Consider the following 22,544-nt stretch of genomic DNA (forward strand, 5'->3'; position numbering starts at 1 on the left):
CGCTTTAGATCAGCCTCTACAGGGGAAGACAGCCCTGGCTGGACACGAAGTCTCACTAACTACCACTTTAGCCTCTCTCTCCACAACACCTAAGAGCTCCTCTTCTCATGCCTTTTTAGTTTTTGAAAGGGTGTGTTTTATAAGAGGGATCTGGAGTCATGAGCCTCTGGGGTTCCTATGCTTTGTATAGGCTGTGAAGCACAGAAGTTGGGGATGCAGGGAATCTGAAGTCAGGAAGATTGAGCTTTAGAGCTGCACCAGATAAAGCAGGGCTGGGCAGCCGTGAAGGCGCCAAGTCTATGGAGCCTAAACAGTGCAGAGAACGGTGAAGAATGGACATCAGGATATGGCTGGCACTTTAAGCAGAGGGAACTAAGGTGGATACACTGCCAGCAGTGAGAGACCATGTAACTTTCTTACCAGGAAGGTAGTTTGTTAACTTCATACAACTTTAGAGGTAGGTGATGTTTTTAAAAGTGATTGACTTTTCGGCTGGCTGGCAGTGCTGAAAAGATAAAATGGGCTTTTTTCCTCAAAACAATCTGAAAGTCAGGAAAAATTTCAGTGAATCAAAAAAGTTTATTTCAGATCAAACAAAATATGTTTAACCCAGAACATTTTGTTCCCAAGCATTTTCAAAGGGCTACATTCACAAGACTGCCAAAAGACAGCCATCCTTAGTTCTTAGGGAATTTGCCTGAGATATGGAAGACCAGGGCTCAGTTCCCTTGTGGAAGAGTGCAGCGGCAAGTCTGTCCAATAAGCAGCAAGACCCACTTTGGACAAATTTAAAAACAAAAAAGCCTCAATTTGTTTTGAATAAATAAATCCCAACAACAAGCAATACCTTCCATGAGGGACTATGGGGTTAAAGCAAACTATTTCTACCACAGCATTGGTCCCGTAATATCAGATCCATTAATGGTAATTTCATGAGCTGATCCCCAGAGCCATCTGAGTGCATTGAGCCATTATCACGGAATTCTTCATAAAAAGAAAAAAAAGCCTTCACTTATATAAGCTTCCTCCCTACACCGATTAATATCAAATCACATCCGGCACCTCAGCTGCTAGCCACTGGCAACTAGCTGTAGCATCAGCTGTATCATTTGCCTCATTAGGAAAAGGGGAACGATGTGGGACGCATTCTTAACTATTCTCACTTTGTCTTTGGCAACAGGTAAGTTAAATTGGAGTAGGACCAGGGGAAAACCGCTGAGTAATTTATATTCTCATACATGTATGAGGAAGATTAAGACGGGCACCCTAGTCCTGCCAGTGTGAAAGGGGACAAAGATCTGACAGTGGTTTTCTAGCAGCTACAGCCCAATGTCTTTTAATCCTCTGATGCATTCCCATTCCATAAGCTGGCTGTGTGGTGTATGCTGAGATCCTGCTCAGTATTGCTCTGATAAAATGATTTGGACATAACCAGACTTTCATTTTATTTCCACAGGTGCTGCCCCAGAACAGCTCTGTAAGTACGATAATGTTATTCAGTATCTGAATATCTCCTCTGAAAAGACACCCGCACTACATACAATACCCAAGGAAAATTGGGAAGAGCCGTTGAAAGTGGAGGTACAATTTATATTGATGTCCATCCTCTCAGTGGTAAGGAAACAAACTCTTTATTATTCTGTATAGTAGGAAATATTGTGGAGATTGAAAAGCTGAGGCAGCTGATGATCCTAAAGTGAGTGAATGACTTCTCTCACTCATACCAGCACAAATCGGGAGTAACTCCACTGTTACTGCTGCTGATGTGAAGGTCTTCTTCTCCAGCCTTTATGGCTGTGGTTTGAAAGTAGAATCCAGAGCAATGTTTGTTGGAGGTGCCAGGAGAAAATAGCTTGTCACATCTGCACAAATGAGAGGGTTATTTAAAATTGCTTTAGTCCTCATCCCATGTTGAACGGGGTCACATTAAAATGAGCTCTAAAAGATCAAAGTCCAGGGCAAGATTAATTTCCCTAGCAGCCTCCTATCCACTTTTTAATTGGCCTGTTAAGCTGCACTGTGTTGCCAAAGCACTACAAAGTTGTCCAAGAATACTCAGGAATTTGGCCCTTGATTTGCATTTCATCTGAACTTCTCTCTTTTTCTGTTTCCTCCAAAAAAAGCCTCTTACAAAGGAAACAGCTCTGCTTAGCCTGGGTAAAGGGAACCCACGATATTAGCCGGTGTTACAGCAAAGTGGAGTTGGGGGGAGAGTGAGGAGAGACTTGGTAATTCTTGTTTGGTTTTGCCCTCCTTATACATCACGGATCAGTTCTGTAGGCTCAATTTCCCTGAGCCGTGTTGCAATTTTTGTCTCATTCTACTGCTCTGGATCCTGTCCCAGCACAGATTTGCATAGCCAGGTGTATTCTATCAGGCAACTCTTTTTTTCCAAACATTGAACTTGACCCTTCCAGTCTACTCCTGAGTTTGTAAGACCAAGAAAAGTACGTGAATGGCCTGCCCTGATTTTCTCATATCTCTGACACCCATCACGCCATCATTATAAGAAAAACGCTGAACAGCCTCCAAGCTCGGTACCTGCCTTAGTTAATGAAATCATGATAATCACTTTCCCATTTCGTTTCTCTAGACTGAAAAGCTACAAACTGTCACTGTCTATTTCTTAGTGACCATGGTAAGAGATTTTTTTCTGTAAAATCAAAGCTATTTCCTGTGTGCTGTGAGTCCAGAAATTGTTTCCATTTTGTGATTTTTCTTTCCTCTAGAAGTGGAAAAATGTCTTTATGACTTGGAATCCTCAGGATTTCTGTAACATTTCCAACCTCGTTCTGCCAGTGGATACATTTTGGTCCCCATATATCATCATTTATGAACAGTAAGACTCCCCTTGGCCGATTTCAACTTGCTTCTGTAAGAAGGGTAATTATGAGGGACATGATGGGAGCCACTGAAATCAATGCGACTAACTCATCTGAGTGAGGATTACTCCATAAGCAAAGGTTTTGCAGGATGAATTGGGTGGTGGGGGATGGAATAGCTAAGAATCAATTAACTGATCTCATGACAATAAGAAAACATTCATTAAATAAAACAGGGTTTTTTAGTCCCTAAGTGAGGGGGCACTAGGAGAACATGTGCAGGGTATTGACAAACTATCTGACAGGCAGGGAAGCCAATCAAAAGGAGACAGACTCCAAAAGTATATTTTAGAGGCTCCTGTCACTTTTTAATCTGGAGGTCCAGGAGATGCCCACTGTACTATGATATTTGGTATTGTCCCTAAATGGTTAATTATTCATGATTATTTGTTAAGAAGCAGCTGTGTGCTCAGCACTGCACAAGATACAAATAAAGACATAGGGCCTGATTCTGCTCTTACTTACATGGTGGAAATCAGGAGTAATTCAGCTAAAGTCAAAGTTAGGGGGTGGAAGCTGTGTGAGATCAGAATTAGGCCAACAGTTCCTGGTCCAATGTGGCAAGTGGTTCATATGTCCTTGAATGTCTTTCCTGTCTCATCTAGCATGCTAATGGGGTCCACTACAAGTCTTAGTGTAGATGGGGGTTATCAGCCCTTCTCTGCGCCCCAGACTTTCTCTGCTTGCTTTCTCTCTTCCCGTCTCTTCTGTCTCCTCCCACAGCCTTTTTGTCCTCCCCTGTTTGTTTTAAAACTCTCATCCCTTGTTACTCGCTGTCACTCACCCTCTCTCTTCTGTTTCCTGTTGTATGTAGTAAGATTCACTGACCATTCAAAGTCAGACTAACAGCAAGTTTGCAAAAAAATATTGTCTTCGAACTGCAATAAGTGTTTTGTCATTTTACTTTTCATTGTTGTTGAATCATTGGTTCCTTCAGAGTGGATGAAGAGAAATCGCTCAGCAGACCCTTTCTGTCCATCACTCACAACGGCATCATTAGCACAACCCAACAGCACCAGGTGACCATAACGTGCAACCTGGAGATGCACAAGTTTCCATTTGACACCCAGATGTGCAGCATAAGCCTCTTCTCATTTAATCATCCAGGTATTTCCATTCTTATTCACAACTAGACTGGATTGGCTGGTGCTGGCCCCTGTCCCCAACTAGTCAATGGACTAGATGGATCACAGGTCTGTTCGGCTATTGAATTTTTATGTTCACTACTCAATAGTGTCCATTGTGTTTTTTTTAAAAAATTACAATGTAAGAGGGAAAGTGGGCTATGGAACCATCTCCCGCTGTGGAGTCTCCTGTATGTATATCTCTGGAAGCATCCAGGATCTGCCTCTGTAAAGCCTTTATTCCCAGGAGTGGTCAACTTAGTCAAATGACTAGTCCCACTGACTGCAATAAGGATTACTTGAGTTTGCAAGGTCTTGTCCTTAAAACGTTCATGAGGATCTAGATTAAAAATAGAACTCCAAGAGATGAAGTTGAGAGGACTAATCACATGACTGAGAAAGGGCTGCAGGATGGGATCCAGACTTACCCAGAGATTTGAGTTCCAGACTAGATCTAGTTTTCAACTGCTGCATGCTTTCTTATTTTATCCCTATGGTAGTCACAGAAACGGAGAGGCAAGACTTACTTTGAAGTATGATCTTTTATTGTTTGCATAGCACAGGTTTCCATTTAGCTACAACTATTCTAATAATTCAGTTTCACTTGAAAAGCAATTGGTTTAGTTAAAGTAAGGTATCAAATGTTTCATGACATTCCTAGACTTTAAAGCCAGAAGGGACCATTAGATCATCTAGTCTGACCTTCTGTCACAGGCCATTAAATGTCACCCACTTACCCCTGAATTGAGCCCAATAACTTGTGTTCGGCTAAAACAGCTCTTCCAGAAAGTCAGCCAGCCTCGATTTGAAGAGGAAACTCTTTGCAAGTAGTAACCCTGCCCAGTTCACATCCGGGAGTGAAACATTCCAGGGAAGGGGGCTAGCCATCTCAGTATCAAGACCTTGATATTTTTCCCAAGAAAATGCTCCATTTGCACCCACCGTAGTGAGTCTGTGCAGAAGAGGGCCAGAGAGTAGCTACTCCCAAGTGTTTATGGAAGCACAGGAAAGAGACAGCCACTGCCAACTGCTCCTCTATGTGCTTGTCTACACTGGCAATTAACAGCGCTGCAGCTTTCTCGCTACGGGGAGTGACCCCTCCCCCCGCCTGAGCGCGGCAAGTTTCAGTGCTGTAAAGCACCAGTGTAAACAGTGCCCCACCTCACTGAGGTGACTTTTTTGGATCGCCGGGAGAGGTCTCCCAGCACGACGCCGCAACAACACAAGGCCATTAAAGTGCTGCCACAGCAGCGCTTTAGCATAGACTTTAGTGTAGACTAGCCCTCAGTGCTTGATCTGAAGCTCACTGGCATCAGTGGAAAGACTCCCACTGACTTCAATAGGATCTGGATCCAGGCCATAAGATGGGAGACAGAATTTAACCAAGTATTCAAGACCAATAGAGTTATGAAATTCCTACTGTCAGCAGACATTTGTTCCCATTAAGCAGTGACCTTTGGGCTGGATTCTGATCTCATACTGGTATAACTCCGTTGATTTCAATTAAGTTATTGCCAGTTTATCCTGGAGTAAGACTCAAGCTCCAAGTACACAACTAGTTCTGTTTTGGGCAAGAGATGCAATTTTCCCACCAAGGGGGGGTGGGTGGGTGATCTTAACCTTCTCTTCCTTCCTTCTGAATACACACCTGGACTATGACAACAGATTTGAACTCCCTGTATGAAGAAAGGAACCCCTTTAAACCACTCTGTCCTCACTTTCTTTGCTCAAACAGCAACAGACGTTATTCTCCGGTCCAATCAGACAACAGATGAGGTGAATAAAAAAAGCAAACTTTATCACTTGACCAATGGAGAATGGAAGTTCACAAACATAAACATTATACCATACAGACTAGAGGATGAGGAAGAAGTCTTTACTGGGATCATCTATGAGGTACTTCATCATCAGTTGTATTTCACACAATATATATTTCATTCATTGATTTATCATAAACACACCCTTCAGAACATCAGGGCTCAGCTACAAAAACTAAAAACATAACCCAAGGAAAATCTAGTCATCTTTAAAAGGACTAACTCCCACAATTACAAATATACATTCCCCACCAGGCAAAGCACTTTATAAAGTACAGGTATTTTAACAAAAGGTCCAGGGAGATGTATATTATTTGCTTACATCCAAGAGTTAGTATTGCTATCTTAGCAACTTTGTGGGAGTCTGAAATCTCAAAACAGAATGATCTGATAAAAATGAAAGTTACATACCTCTAAATGGAGGTCTCAGAATGTGTCACCTCTGCAGCGTCTGCCTGACCCCTACAATGTAGATCTGTAGAGCGAAATCAAGAAAGACCACGATCTACTGCTCATACCAAGTGCTGTGTTCTACAAGGAGTTCATAGGGGAAAATAGGCAACTCCCATGTCTAAATGGGAGAATTACAGCAGTCTCACAAATCCAGCAGCACATGTGCCCAAGACAACTCATGCTAGTTCCATTGCCACATTCCTAGCATCTCTCGCCTAACAATGCAGGAGAGAAGGCCAAAAGAGGGTGGAACCAAAGCAGTCTACGGTGCAAGCCAGATCATGCTTTAGCAAAATGACCTTTGACCGTACAGCTCTCATAGGAGCATATAGGGTCAGATACTAATGCTGGCAAGTCGCTGGATTCCTTCATAGCCGGTAACAAAAAACATTCTTCATGACATAGAACTACACAGTTATGGATCCAGATCCTCAGTAGGTACAAATTGTTATAGCTGCAGTGATATCAGTGGAGCTACCCTGATTTATACCAGCTGAGGATGTGGTCTAAGGCGGTTTCATCTTCCTTTGAGATCTAGTATAGGCCACTCTGAGACAGCTCACTGCACTAGATGGACCTTTTTGTCCACTCCAGTTTCAATGTGCGTGTTTAGAGGAGTAGAAGAAAAAAAACCAGACAAGTGAGGGCCTATGTATTCAGTGGGCACATGTGCATGAATATTCATACAGAAAATACCAGCAGGAAAATTGCAAGAGTGGGTAGAAGAACACAGGACTCGAGCCAAAATGAGGGCAAAGGGGGTTAGGTGAAGTGGCTGCAAGTAGGTGATAGAAAGAGATGGGCAGGTAAGGAAGAGTTTGCAGGACAGGTGGAAGAAGGGTCAGATTATGAAAGGAGGGGAAATTGGGGTTAGAGGGCAGGAAGCAAGTAGGAAATGAAGGTAAGGGAGCAAGGAAAGAAAGCTGGGGATAGGATCAAGGCAAGTATTTATGGCTGGCACTTGAAGCATGGACTACACCAGAGGATAGGAAGTCCACTGGGGCCAGTTCCCTCCTTTGAGTTGATAGCTTGACCTCCAAACAAGGGAGGAAGAGTCTGTCTTATCCCATTGAGATCAGCACTTTTCCAGCCCATTCAGTTATTTCATGTTTGTCTTGTTCCCTCCAGATCTCCATGAAGAGACGACCCATTTTATACGTTTTGAACCTTATCTTCCCAACATGTGCTCTCTACTTATTGGATATGACTATTTTGTTCAGCAGCAGCTCTTATGAGGACAACATCAGCTTCCAGCTGTCACTCATCATTGGAGAGTCTGTGTTAGCTCTGATTCTTAAGGACATTCTTCCCACTTCTTCCGATGACCCACCCATAATAGGTACTTGTCTTTATTGAGTAAAAGTCACTTTATATTCGACATGCACTGGATATAAGGAAGAGAGCAGAATACAAACATGCCACCTATTCAGAGATAGTAAGAAGAGGAACACGTAGCCACTGCAGTAGAGCTGTAATACTATAAGTCCCTATTCAGAGCAGTTTCTGGACTTGGGGCACTATATTTCTTCTATGAACAGAAGCCCACAGTAGAAAGAACCATGGATCTAGAGGAAGGAAAGGCAGAGAGTTTATCAAGCACATTGTCTTGGTCTTGTTTTGCAGTGATGTTTTTCATAGGTGTCTTTGTCCTAATGATTATGGGTGTATTGGAGACCTGCCTATTAATGCAGCTGAAGAAGAAACCCCTCCACCCTTTCCTCAAGACTATGAAACTGCTGAGATGCCGCGAGCAAGCTAGAACAACATCCGGAAACCTCCTAAGCAAGCAGGGTTGGTGTTTGGTTACTTCCATCTGAATATCCGTATCCAGTGTCAGGGTTCTGTCAGTAGAGAGCCCCTTATCTCTGGAAATCAATCATGCTAGCAGGCTTAGAACCCAAGTCCATTGTGTTTCAGGCCACATCTGATCATACATTCACACACAGTTAAGATACCTACCTCTCAATATCATTATGGTGCAAATATTATACGAATCAAATATATATAGGCAACATATATCTACAAAAGAGCTGCACCTTTGTTATTTATGGAGGCTCAGCTGTAAACCCAGCCCTACACAGATTCCAACAACTCTGGCCAGCCCCACAAGCCCATTCAGCGAGAACAGTCCCTGAGATTTTTTGATGGAAAAGTGTATGAAATTTTAATAAAAACTATCAAGCAAATAAGGTGAAGTTTAGTATCATGCAGGCCTCAGCTCTTGTCCACAATTTCCCCTAATGTATATTTACTTTTGGCTGCTGTTCTGCCCATTGTAGGAGATTCGCTGACTGAGATGGCCATGGGACAAGAGGAGAGGAGGGATTCAAACCCACTTGGAAAGGGAAATATAGAACTACCCATGCTTACGGGAAGAATCAATGCAGAAGGGCAGAGAAGTGGGACCCAGGCAGAGCTACATGAGTATGAGTCAGCTCTGCTAGTTCTGGATAAGGTGCTTTTTTGCAGTCATTTGCTTTTGTCACTTCTGTTTATCATCATCATTATTGTACAATGGAGTGGTTAAATGTGGGCTAATTGCCTTTTCTAATACTTGCTTGCCTCAACCTCCTCCCTAAAAAGGTTTTCCTGCTTCTTATGCTTTAATTAAGCTGTATACTGCATGTCTGAATAACAGTGCAAGCTCTGCAGGGCAGGAGCCTTGTTCTTGCAAGTGCTTTGTAAAGCAATGTGTACACCTAGGGCGTCCCATCAGCAAATAAGTTACCTGAATAAAATACATTCATGGAGCCAGTTCCAGCTGACAGGGAATTACTGGAGGAGGTGTAAGTCATCTTAGCTGTACCTCTCAAAAGTGCTGAACTACACGTGGAGATCTGGGGGGAACAAAGCAAACATGAAATAACACAATGGACTAGATTAGTGCGGGTCTTGATGGGATGAGACAGGTTCCTCCAACTGTCATTGGAGTCCAGGCTACCACTATCAACTCAAAGGAGGGAACAGGACAGGGAGGGCTTCCTACCCCCAACTACAGCCCAGGATTCAAGTTTAAAGGAAAATAATGAGCTCCAGAGGAAAAGGTATATTTACCATAGCAAAAATCCCAACCAGTTAGTGCTGGTCACAAGACATGCTGTCTTACATAAACATACCATGTATCTGATTTTTGCAGACCACTGGAAGTGTTTGCCTTATTAGTACTGCACATTACTAACGGGAGACCTGGATCACCCAGAAATAACAAACGCCAGAATGGTCACGGCTTTGGCTGAAGGTGAAACCTACCAAGTAGAATCTTACACTCCTCTCAGAAGGCGCGTGTTGTGAAGCTGCTGTCCTATTCATTTACCTACATTCCTGAATGCTACACATGACCTTTAGATCAAGAGCAGCATGTCTGCCTGTTCTTGGATGGGTTCATGTAACCAGTCCCTAATATTCATCTGGCCGTGCGATGGAAAAGCCCTCCCACATCCCTGCCTCTACAGCCAGGGTGGCCCTCTCCTACGCCGTGCTGAGGCAGCATGGGCTAATTGCACAGCTGCATAAGAGGTGCTGAGGCACAAGCCCATCTGGCACACTGAGGCTGTGGGGGAAAAAAGCTGGTGGAGGTTTGTAAGGTTTTGCCAGGTTTGTAACCAGGTCCAATGAGTGTCTCATGAACAGGTTAGAGAGAGATGCTTGCGCTTGTAATACAGAAAAGGGCTGAAAGTGAAACTGGGCTGGTCATTTGGTTCGCTGAACTGTTATCTCAGTCACCCGAACAACCTTGGGTTTAACCTGAACAGCAAGAACAAGGAGAGTATTCTACAAACACTAACCTTGGCATCCTGCTTGGAAGACTCAATCCTGTCCTCCTTCAGGAACTATCCCCACCCTGTAAAGAGTGCAGAGCCTCCAAAACCAATTGCCTGCTTATTTCACAGCATTCATCACCCACTTAAAAAAATCCAAAAACTCCTAGTGGATTTAATCTTTTAGTTTTGAGACCAAGATGAGACACATTGCTGAAGCCCTGTACAATTACTTTATTTAAAAGATTCTAGAGACTTTGACAGTCACCAGAAACTGCTTTCAGACAGATTTACAGGTCTTCAATAGGCCAGTATGGATACTTCTCCTTGTCCAGTTTGGTTTCAGGGAAGACCTCATTCAACTCCTCAAAAGTCATCTGATCAAATGGAATCATGGTTCTGAACTTCTCAAGCTTGGAGTGGGAGGAGAGACAAGAAAATGTTAAAGTCAGATGTAAGCCAGCATTCAAATTAAACTAGATGTACAATTAGAAATTAAAACAAGGTTTCATACCAAACTGCCTTAAACTAAAACCCCTCCAACGCATTATTAAGGATCTACAACCTATCCTAAAGGATGACCCAACACTCTCACAAATCTTGGGAGACAGGCCAGTCCTTGCCTACAGACAGCCCCGCAACCTGAAGCAAATACTCACCAACAACCACATACCACACAACAGAACCACTAACCCAGGAACTTATCCTTGCAACAAAGCCCGTTGCCAATTGTGCCCACATATCTATTCAGGGGACACCATCACAGGGCCTAATAACATCAGCCACACTATCAGAGGCTCGTTCACCTGCACATCCACCAATGTGATTTATGCCATCATGTGCCAGCAGTGCCCCTCTGCCATGTACATTGGTCAAACTGGACAGTCTCTACGTAAAAGAATAAATGGACACAAATCAGATGTCAAGAATTATAACATTCATAAACCAGTCGGAGAACACTTCAATCTCTCTGGTCATGCAATCACAGACATGAAGGTCGCTATCTTAAAACAAAAAAACTTCAAATCCAGACTCCAGCGAGAAACTGCTGAATTGGAATTCATTTGCAAATTGGATACTATTAATTTAGGCTTAAATAGAGACTGGGAGTGGCTAAGTCATTATGCAAGGTAGCCTATTTCCTCTTGTTTTTTCCTACCCCCCCCCCCCCAGATGTTCTGGTTTAACTTGGATTTAAACTTGGAGAGTGGTCAGTTTGGATGAGCTATTACCAGCAGGAGAGTGAGTTTGTGTGTGTATGGGGGTGGGTTTTTGGAGGGGGGTGAGGGAGTGAGAGAACCTGGATTTGTGCAGGAAATGGCCTAACTTCATTATCATGCACATTGTGTAAAGAGTTGTCACTTTGGATGGGCTATCACCAGCAGGAGAGTGAATTTGTGTGGGGGGGGTGGAGGGTGAGAAAACCTGGATTTGTGCTGGAAATGGCCTAACCTGAAGATTACTTTAGATAAGCTATTACCAGCAGGACAGTGGGGTGGGAGGAGGTATTGTTTCATATTCTCTGTGTATATATAAAGTCTGCTGCAGTTTCCACGGTATGCATCTGATGAAGTGAGCTGTAGCTCACGAAAGCTCATGCTCAAATAAATTGGTTAGTCTCTAAGGTGCCACAAGTACTCCTTTTCTTTTTGCCTTAAACATGAAATTCACAGGGTAGAACCCGTCAAACCTGCCTGTTTCTCATGCTGGACAATACGGGATTTAGAAGCCTGCACATATTCAGCAGCACTCTTAGTCTGCAAGAGAACAAAGGGTTTGGTGAGCCCATTAATCCTAGATTGTTTAATGCAGTGAAGCTGTGACTCTCAGGCTATTTCACTTTAGCCATCAAAAGAGAGTCACCATTCTCATCTTACCTCTTCCTTAAAGAGACACTGACCTTAAAATAGTATCTGCTTTAAATAAAACAGGTACAAGCTCTTGACGTCTTTAGCCAGAGAATTTGCCAGCCTGAATACCTGAGTACAACCCCTGGAGTTTATGTTACACCCACCCTCCTCTTTTGCACAGAGGAGGAGCCCATAGAATAGAAGTCACACTATGCAATGCTCCATCTTGACCCATGCAATCTCCAAGAACTCCAGCTCCACATTAAAAAGGAGTCATGCCTATTTTATGCAACTTAGGTGCATCCTTTGGGCTGCTGACAAGATGCCAGTAAGATCCTCAGTGGATCAGTTTGGCAGCCTTTGTCTTACACTAATTTCAAGTTTATTACACCAGAAGAGCAAGCTGAACTGCAATCGAGTCCCAGACCCTAAATCCCCAAGTGTGGTCATGTATAGGTAGAGAGAACCTATTCTTGCTCAAAAGCTGCATGTATGCACAAACCCAGACTTTGCAGCTCCTGTACCTCAGCACAATTAATTACCCACCAGCAGACTCCAAGTCAGAATTATTCTATTCCACTACAAAGATCAAAGAGAAACCATGTGGCAGGGAAGAGTTTTTAAATACTTACAGCTTCCTGTTCCTGGGCATTTATCTTGTCTGTTTGTGTGTCCACAGGCTCAGGAACCTTTAGAGCATTGTACTGTAAATTCAAAAAATAAATTCTAAACATGTTGCCTCTCAATTCTGTTGAAGCCCTGCATGCTCCCAGAGCTAATATTTCCCCAGTAGCCAGACTAGTGCTCTTTGGATATTGGGAATCAGGAGAGAATAGGAAAGCTCTGACCATATACTCTTTCCTCACCTAGCAGCCTGCTCGAGGAAAAGTTCACAGTTCTGGGTCTTGTGCATCAGACATGAGCAGCCTCCACTTGGATTTCAAATCAGCAGCAACATCTAATTGAGGACGAGAATCTCACCTTCTTTTCAAACTCATCCACCATGCCAGCCTTAGCAACTGCAGCCTTGTAATAAACCCAGTCAATAGCCGGGGGCTTCTCTGGCAAGGACATCAACCAGTACAGGTGGAGCAGAACAGCTGATAGAACAACCCCCAGGAATTTCAGAGAACTCCCAGTTCCACACCAGGCAACTCTGCAGTATCCACTGCCCCGCCCATCATCAGGCCACAGGGTAGTAACTATGCTCATTTTAGTTGCCAGTATTTTCAGTCTGCTCATTAACGGGGAAATGGCAATAAAGCAGCCACACAAAATTCTACACGCCTACTTTTGGTTCTCTCTTTTTTTGGCTGGATGGGCAAGTGCAATACTCAGTTTTTTCATCATGAACACTGGTAGGCGCAGACAACGAGAGTTTGTGAATGCGGTGGTTAGTTTTCATTACAGATTTGCAAGCCTGACAAAGGGTTTAAAAAAAAAAAAAGATAGATAATAAACATGGAAACCACTTCAAGCCAGGGGGTGTAGGAGCACCCCTAGTTCCAGCACATGTGTACCAGACATCCAGAAGCTCTGAAAGCCAATCTGTCCTTTTAGCCACATGGCTGAGGGTTTGTTCACCATACAGCTGTTGGGAGCTGGGGGTCGGTATTCAACACATGCACCCTGGGAGGTTTGATTCTTCTGGGTGAGGTTGCACCATCCTAACCCAGCGAATTCATGCCTTGGTTGTTACCACACTGACTCCCTGAAGGAGGGGAGGGGAATGCACTGGGGTGGAATTTGGCTCATGATGTACCAGTTTATGGTGCTCCTGGGACTCACCCTCCTTTCCATCTGCTCTCAGTTTAAGCTCAGCCATGCATGGGCTGTTTGTCTAGTTTCATTTTTCCAAGGCACACAGGCCATGGGGGAGAGTAGAAAAGGCTAGTCCCAGCTCCCATTCCTTTAGATCAGCCTCCATGGGGGAAAGACACCCCTGGCTGGGCACCAAGGCTCATCCCCACACTGGCTGGCCATGCAGCACGGTGAGGGGCTGAGACGTGGAACCCTCCCCCCCCCCCCCCCGCTGGTCTGGGCTGACCGAGGGAGTTCAGCATCTAAGATCTAGCTGGGTTAGAGACATGGTCATTCTGGGGGTGGAGTCCCCGCCCTTGGGGAGCTCTGCCAGGACCTAACAGGAGCAGGATTTGGCTCCATAGGCTACAGAAGCAAAGGATTGGGTGGTGGGCAATGCTACAGAGGCTGCCGTAGAGCCTGGCTCCACTGTGGTGGCCGTTACTCTCTCTATATACACCGGTTGTTGGATCGTATTAAAGAAGTTCTGTATTAAAATCACAAATGAGTTTGATTCCCCATAGTTTAAATTCCAGGGAATTACTAATTAAGAGGTCTCTTGGTTTTTGATACTGTTTCTCTCCCTCTATGTGTGAAACTTGCAGAGTCTGTTCTCAAAGCAATTCACAGAGAGAGAGAGAGACCCAAAGCAATACTCTAACAACAGAAACAGCACCCAGAGACTCCCCCCCCCTTTTGTTGTATTAACAATTGTGATTAAAATAGAGATAGAGGATGTATGTGGATGGATGCTTGGTGAGGATAATAACTGAATGATCAGGGAGGTGCCGCCTAAGAATCCAGTGTCCATCGGCTAAAGAAGGCGTCAAGTGGAAATAACCAGAGGACCCCCAGGGGGCAGATTGGAATCCACCCAACAGCCTCAAGAATGGGAGAACCAAAGAACAAGATAACATCTAGCAGCACGGAGCCCTCAGGAATGTGCTATCTGCTGATTGATTCAGCAACAGCATGATGAAGCAATTCCCATAGACTGGCATAGGAAGAAATTCCTATAAAAATAGACTCTAAAAAGTGAGAACTTTGGGTTCTGATTCTGCAAACCAACTTCCAGGAGCATCAGATGAGCATCTGACAAGGCCCTGCTCCCTCCTCATGTCCAGGCCACCTGGCCAGTGGTTTGGCATGAGCAACTCTAAGGCTGGTAACTATGATAACAACCTTGCAGAACCTGTGTGTGTGTGTTTGTATGAATGAATGTGTGAATGAATATGAGATTGAATGGAATGTTATAGCTATAACTAACTGCTTACTATGATTCTTTCTGTATTCACAATAAATGTGGTATTTTGCCTTTTTCCCTTTAATAAGATCCTGCTGGTTTTTAATTTATTGGTATAACACAGTGTGGGGTATGAGCCTATTTACATACATATAGACACACATCCCCAGTTGAACCTCAGACATACACCTCAGACATACAGGCATATGAGCCAGTTGTGTTTGCCGGCCAATAAACAAGTGAAGGAACAGCCGTGTCCAGCATGGAAGGATCGTCCACATCAAACAACAAACCAGAGAATGCAGAGATAGTCAGGGGGACCATGGCAGGCACATGAGAGCTTTGCAAAGTCTCACTAACGACCAGTCTATCCTCTCCCTCCACAGCCCCTAAGGAAGAGCTCCCCTCCACAGGCCTTTTTAGTATTGGATGGGTGTGTTTTATAAGAGGGATCTGGGGTCATGAGCCTCTGGGGTTTCTAAGCTTTGCTTAGCCTGCAAAGGATTGGGGATGCAGAGAATCGTACGTCAGGAAGGGTGTGTTAGAGCAGCACCGAGTGAAGCGGGGCCGGGCAGTTGTGAAGGCACAAAGCCTCTGGAATCTAAACAGTGCAGGGAGCGGACGGGTGGTGAAGAATGGACGTCAGGACACATCTGGCACTTTAAGCAGAGGCAGCTAAGGTGGATAAACTGCCAGCACTGAGAGACCATGTAACTTTCTTACCAGGAGGGTAGTCTGTTAACTTCATACTACTTTAGAGCTAGGTGATGTTGTTACAGCAAGAGATTGGGGGATGGGGGTGGAAAACACGTTATCTTTTCAGCACTTTATCTTTTCACAACAAAATCCAAAAGTCATGAAAAATGTCAGTGAATCAAAAAATTTTATTTCAGCTCAAACAAAACATGTTTAACCCAGAACATTTTGTTCCCAAGTGTTTTCAAAGAGCTACAGTCACAAGACTGCCAAAAGACAGCCATCCTTAGTTCTTGGGGCACTTACCGGAGATATGGAAGACCAGGGGTCAATTCCCCTGTGGCAGCGTGCAGCAGCAAGACCAACTTTGGACAAATTTAAAAACAAAAAAGCCTGGATTTATTTTAAGTAAATAAATCCCACCAGCAAGGAATACCTTCTATGACACACCTCCAACAAGCCTAGAGTGCACCACCAGATCTTCCCTCCTGCAATTCTCTCACTCTCAACTGGAAGCTGATTTATAAAGGGCTTCCCTACCCAGGACGCTTTGCAGGGAAAGAAAGTCCCTCCAGTGTCTCTTTGTGCGATTGACAGCCCAGGCGGCCAGCCAGCTCTCTTTCCCTTGCTCCTGGTTTGAAAAGAGCTTCACAACATTACATCCTCTGTACTTTCACACCCCATACATTTTGGGGTGCTCCACTTTTCATAGGTTGCCCCCTTTGTCTCATTAGCATCTCCTTAGTATCTAGGTAAACGTGTTTACCTAGATACTTTCAGTAAGAGAAGAACTTTCCATAATGCTACAGTCAGGTGTCTTGTGGTCTAGACAGGTACAGGCAGCATATTTCCCTGACCGTCACCTATTCGCACATTCTTTACATAATCTTGTAACTTGACTGGCAAAGGGTTAGTCCTAGGTCACCTTTATATCATGCCTCCTTAAGTCTGAGGCCTAGCATGGTTAAGCTAAACTCTTACAAACCTTAGCCTGTAGGCCTTGCATATTACAGCCTTGCTTTACTTATATACGCAATACACACTCATCCAGGCCTACCAACAGAAATTCCGGGCCCCAGGGCCAGAGCCGTACCTAGGTGGGGCGGGGCCCAAGTCACTTCCGGGACCACCACGCAGGTCCGTGAGGCCCCCCAAAACATGGGGCCCGGAGTGGTCTCACATACCTATGTGCCCTGCGGCCCACCTAGGCGACTTAAAAGGGCCTGGGGCTACCACAGCAGAGGCCAGGGACCTCTGAGCCCTTTTAAATCACCTGGGCCCCTGGCCAATAGCCCCCTTTGCCCCCCCCCCATATCAATGGGCCTGCACTTATCACACTTAACTGCTTATCAGTCTCACACTCCTATGATGCTATCTTACTTGTATCTCTACCTATACCTACAACCTATATCTGTTTATCACACATTGATTACGTATGGACTAACAGAAGAGTTTGCCATGACAATAGATAACACAGTTAAATGATACAATGAACTAATTGGCTACATAATGCATCGGCCAAATCACCCCTAATGTAACTCCATGGACTTAAACGCTTTCGGAGATGAAACTATATCCTGCTGTTGCTTCTCCAGCTCTTGCCAAAGTCTCCCAGGGGTCAACCACAGTAGACATGTAGAAGTTAGATGGATTTTTTAAATAAAGAAAGTGACATAAAGGGAAGTGACAAACCCGCACTGGGAATTAGGGCTAGGAAGTTTTAGGGAATGATGTCTAGGTGCTGAAATTGTCTGTTCACCCCACAAAATGTAAAAGAGATAAGGGTGGAGTGAATGTGTAAAAGGACTGATGGTTTAGAAAATGGAGAATTTCTACCACAGAGTCACTCATTCCCCCCCACCCCGACCCAAGCAGCCTACATATGGGGACAGGAATGCAGAGAGAGAAAAGAGAATCTTAACTGGGCTGTGTAGCCCCAAACGATGCTCTGTCAGACCAGTGAAAACTTAGAGGGACTCCATTTCCAGAGAAAACCCATGCAGGTCAGTGGAGGGGGATCAGATTTAAACCCGACACATAAAAATGCACAAGATTTGGCCCTTAAAGGACTAAAGCTTTTAGCATTACACTTTGTGAGGCTGAATCCTTCCTTTTTTCTCTCTGCATAAGGGTTTTTTGCTTTTTGCCTGGGGGCTATGGGATTAGTGGTGAAAGTCGAAAGGAAGCCACTAGCATGAAGACTGAAGTGCTCAACACCAAGACAAAAATCAAACTTGGGTTTTGGAACTTACGGACATTGTATGAAATAGGGAAGCTAGCTCAGGTCACAGCAAGATGAGACTCTACAGCTGACACATCTACAGCTGTCAGCAAGAGCAGATAGACGGGATCAGGAAGATTAACAACAGCCTCCGGAGAAACTTTGCTGTATTCTGGACGGGATGATAGACAACGCCATGAGGGTGTTGCCATCCTTTTGAAGAAGAGAGTGAAGCAGTCCCTGCTTGAGTGGAAGTCCATCAGTAGCAGACTTATGAGAGCCAAACTGAAAGGGAAACACAATAATATTGCCCTGATTCAGTGCTATGCTCTGACAAATGACAGTGATGAAGAAGCAAAGACAAATTCTACCTTACATTACAGGCAGAGTTAGAGAGAGTACCATGCCACAACCTAACTAGCATCATGGCGGACCTGAGTGCCAAGGTCGATAAGGACAACACAAACAACAACAGAGCAATGGAAGACATGGGTGTGGCACCATGAATGAAAACAGAGAGAGGCAATATGAACAACCTAGTCATCAGCAGAACCCTAATTCAACATCGTGAAATTCACAAGCTGACATGGTGTTCCCCAAATGGCAGACATAAGAGACCATATGATGATCAATGACAAATGGCGACACTCACTGACAGATGTGAAAGTGAAAAGGGGAGCAGATGTTGGCAGTGACCACCACCTTGTGACAGATTCCATCAAGCTAAAACTGAGATGTGTGGGTCCACCAGAAGAAGGACATAGATGTTATGACGTTGTCAAGCTCAAGTCCCCCAAAATACAGAAAGCCTTCATTCTGTAGTTAAAGAACAGGTCTCAGGTGTTTGCAGACCTTGATGAAGAGGAGGGGAATGCAGATGAGGAGGGTCACGGGTTAGACTCCCCCTTTTCGGGGTGCCATCTGATGTGCTGGGGTCTCACTGAGCCTGCCCTTTCCATCAGCCTGGGTTTCCTCACCCTGTTCTTGCTGTGCTAGGCTCTCAAGCCTTCTCCAGCACACACACAGGTAAGGCCACACCCAGCTGCCGACACAGACTGAAATCAGCTGTGTGTGGGAGGGCTTAGCTAGGGGAATGGCCAGCACTCACGTGCACACCTCCTTTGGGGTATAAAACCCAAAATAATATTGTCTTGCTCTGTATAGAAAGATCTGCACAGTACAAGCTCATAAAAGTTTGCCCTCTCCCTCAATGTGGAAAGAGATATGCACAGCTTTTTTGTCTCCCCATGATATGAATTGCACAAAATGGGTTTTGAACTAAACAAGAAATAAGTTTAACTACAAAAGGTAAATTTTAAGTGATTATAAGGGATAGCAAACAGAACAAAGCAGATTACTGAGCAAATAAAACAAAACACAGAAACTAAGCTTAATACACTCAAGAAACAGGTTACAAAATGTAATTTCTCACCCTAAATGTTGTTTTAGGCAGGTTGCAGAGTTTCTGTAGCTTAGAGTTCCAGTTATTTGTCTTTACAGACTGGAGCCCTATCTCAGCCTGGACTTAATCCTGCCTTTCCCTTCAGGTGTTTTTAGCAATCTTCCTTCTTGGATGGGGAGGCAATGGAGAAGAGTCCTGATTGACTTACTCCCCAGCCTTAAACATAAGGTGGGAATCTTTTGTTTCCCAGTCTGATCCCCCATCCCATCTTAATGGAAAAACACTGAAAGCCCAAGATGGGTGTCTAGTACCTGGTGACACAATCACCTGACCCTGTACGGTCAAAGCAGCAACCCCGGGGAACTGCCAAGTCTTATTGTTCTTCTTAATGGCCCATTGAGGCTGCTGTCTGGTGGGCGTTCCCACAAATACACACACAGTTGTAACTGTTACATAGTCAATATTCAGATACAGACATGATACATGTATACAAATTGGATAGGTTTCAGAGTAACAGCTGTGTTAGTCTGTATTCGCAAAAAGAAAAGGAGTACTTGTGGCATCTTAGAGACTAACCAATTTATTTGAGCATAAGCTTTCGTGAGCTACAGCTCACTTCATCGGATGCATACTGTGGAAAGTGTAGAAGATCTTTTTATATACACACAAAGCATGAAAAAATACCTCCTCCTACCCCACTCTCCTGCTGCTAATAGCTTATCTAAAGTGATTACTCTCCTTACAATGTGTATGATAATCAAGCTGGGCCATTTCCAGCACAAATCCAGGTTTTCTCACACACACCCCCCTACACACACACAAACCCACTCTCCTGCTGGTAATAGCTTATCTAAAGTCTGGGGGGGGAGGTAGGAAAAAAACAAGGGGAAATAGGTAACCTATTTCCCCTTGTTTTTTTCCTCCCCCCCCCCCCCGAACATTCTTGTTAAACCCTGGATTTGTGCTGGAAATGGCCCACCTTGATTATCATACACATTGTAAGGAGAGTGGTCACTTTAGATAAGCTATTACCAGCAGGAGAGTGGGTTTGTGTGGCGGGGGGGGGGGGGGTGAGAAAACCTGGATTTGTGCTGGAAATGGCCCAACTTGATTATCATACACATTGTAAGGAGAGTAATCACTTTAGATAAGCTATTAGCAGCAAGAGAGTGGGGTGGGAGGAGGTATTTTTTCATGCTTTGTGTGTATATAAAAAGATCTTCTACACTTTCCACAGTATGCATCCGATGAAGTGAGCTGTAGCTCACGAAAGCTTATGCTCAAATAAATTGGTTAGTCTCTAAGGTGCCACAAGTACTCCTTTTCTTTTTACAAATTGGATAATCACATTCAGCAAATCATAACCTTTCCAAAGATACCTTACATGACCCATCGTGCATAAAACATATCTCAGTTATGCCATGTTCATATCACAACAATATTTCCATGAAGAATATGGGATGTAACATCACAAGGAGATCAGCAAGAACTGGGACAAAGTAACAACAATCTATAAACAGAGCAGTGAAGCCTGTCTAGGCAACAGGCAGAAGAGAAGAAAGGAGTGGATTACACCCAGCACTTGGAATGCCATAGAAACCAGATGAGCTCTGAAGAAAAAAGTTTTAGACACAAAATCCCAGAAGCTAAAGGATAAATACCACAAGCAGTATAGCCAGGCACACTGGGTGGTCAAAGGCCTTGTGGGAGCAGAGAAATGACATTATATTGATCAGCTGGCAACACAAGCAGAGGATGCAGCTTCTCATGGTGAACAAGGAACTGTCTACAAAATGATGCAGCTTATCAGTGGTAAATGATAGAGACCAACAAACACTCTCATCAGGGACAAACAAGGCCACCTACTGACAACAGAAAAAGAACAAGAAATGCGCTGGACAGAACATTTCAGAGAATTGCTGAACAGGGAGCCACCTAAAGAGGAAACAAACATCCGGGAGGCAGAAGAAGTTCTTGATATCAACACAACACCACAACTAAGGAAGAGATCATTCAAGCCATCAAATCCTTAAAAAATGGGAAAGCTCCTGGCAAGGATAACTTGAATGCAGAAGTGTTCAAGGTAAATCCTGAGGGCTTGGCTACACTTATATTTTATAGCGCTATAACTTGCTGGCTCAGGGGTGTGAAAAATCACCCCCCTGAGCGCAGCAAGTCAGAGTACTTTAAAGCGCTAGTGTAAACAGGCTCCGAGAGCTCGGAGCTAATCCCCTCGTGGAGGTGGAGTACCGGGGCGCTGGGAGAGCTCTCTCCTAGCGCTCGCGTGCGATCACACTTGCACTTCAAAGCGCTGCTGCGGAAGCATTCCCGTGACAGCGCTTTGAAGTTTCCAGTATAGCCATGCCCTGAGTTAGCAGCATCTATCCTGGCCCCTCTATTTACATCAGAAAGGGGGAAAAGTGCCAGATGTGTGGACCAGTGGGGTTATAGTGAAGATACCAAAGGAAGGAATTCTCAGTGATTGTAATAACTGGCTTGGTATCACACTTATCTGTGCCAAGCAAGATATTGTGCAAGTTCATAGTCCAGTGTATATCAGAGGCAATTGATAGCATTCTAAGAAAAGAGCAAGCCGGTTTTCGGAAAGGGCGTGGATGCACAGAGCAGATCTTCACTCTATGAAACATAATAGAACAATGCTTAGAATGGCAACGGCAACTCTACATAAACTTCATAGACTGAGTGGGCTTTTGACAGCATTCACAGCTCTAGCCTATGGTACATTCTGTGAGCATATGGGAGCCCTCTCTGTAAACTCAACTTAATCAAAAGCTTCTATTCCAACTTTACATACAGCGTTGATCAGTTCTGAAGTCAAAACAGGAGTACATCAAGGGTGTATCATGTCTACAAGCCTCTCCAACATTGCCATTGACTGGGTAAGGTGGCATACAACAGTAACATGACAAGAGGTATTAAATGGACACCCTTCTCATCCCCTGAAGACCTGGACTTTGCAGATGATCTCGCTCTCCTAACACATACCCAACACCCTATACAAGAAAAAACAACTCGATTCAACATGTTCAGCCAGCAAATTGGATTGAAAATCAACAGCAATGAGACAGCTGTCATGACCTTTAACATTACCTCACTATCACCAGTACAGATAGAGGATCATGTTCTCACCAGTGTAGAAACATTCACATACTTGGATAGCGCCATCAGCCAGGATGGTGGAACAAGCGATGACATCCAAAACAAAATCAATAGTCAGGAACACCTTCAGGAGCTTAAATACAGTCTGGAAATCATCAAAATACAACACCAAAACCAA

General features: G+C 44.2%; 2 protein-coding genes across 2 annotated transcripts; one reads left to right on the forward strand and one right to left on the reverse strand.

Annotated features, from left to right (window-relative positions):
* Positions 1–1,596: 1,596 nt before the first annotated feature.
* On the forward strand, positions 1,597–8,803 carry LOC144274325 (5-hydroxytryptamine receptor 3A-like). The gene is made up of 8 exons (XM_077833067.1): positions 1,597–1,614; positions 2,594–2,638; positions 2,730–2,839; positions 3,820–3,989; positions 5,742–5,902; positions 7,405–7,615; positions 7,900–8,067; positions 8,556–8,803. The coding sequence occupies exons 1-8, from the start codon at positions 1,597–1,599 to the stop codon at positions 8,801–8,803; spliced, it is 1,131 nt and encodes a 376-aa protein (XP_077689193.1).
* A 1,521-nt stretch (positions 8,804–10,324) lies between these two features.
* LOC144274806 (ATP synthase peripheral stalk subunit d, mitochondrial-like) lies at positions 10,325–13,038 on the reverse strand. The gene is made up of 4 exons (XM_077833901.1): positions 12,866–13,038; positions 12,517–12,588; positions 11,729–11,791; positions 10,325–10,447 (listed from the first exon to the last, which is right to left on the reverse strand). Exons 1-4 carry the CDS (start codon positions 12,956–12,958, stop codon positions 10,325–10,327), a joined length of 351 nt encoding a protein of 116 aa, XP_077690027.1. The 5' UTR covers positions 12,959–13,038.
* Positions 13,039–22,544: the final 9,506 nt, after the last annotated feature.

The sequence above is a fragment of the Eretmochelys imbricata genome, chromosome 14 (assembly GCF_965152235.1).
Source record: "Eretmochelys imbricata isolate rEreImb1 chromosome 14, rEreImb1.hap1, whole genome shotgun sequence".
Lineage (NCBI taxonomy): Eukaryota > Metazoa > Chordata > Testudines > Cheloniidae > Eretmochelys > Eretmochelys imbricata.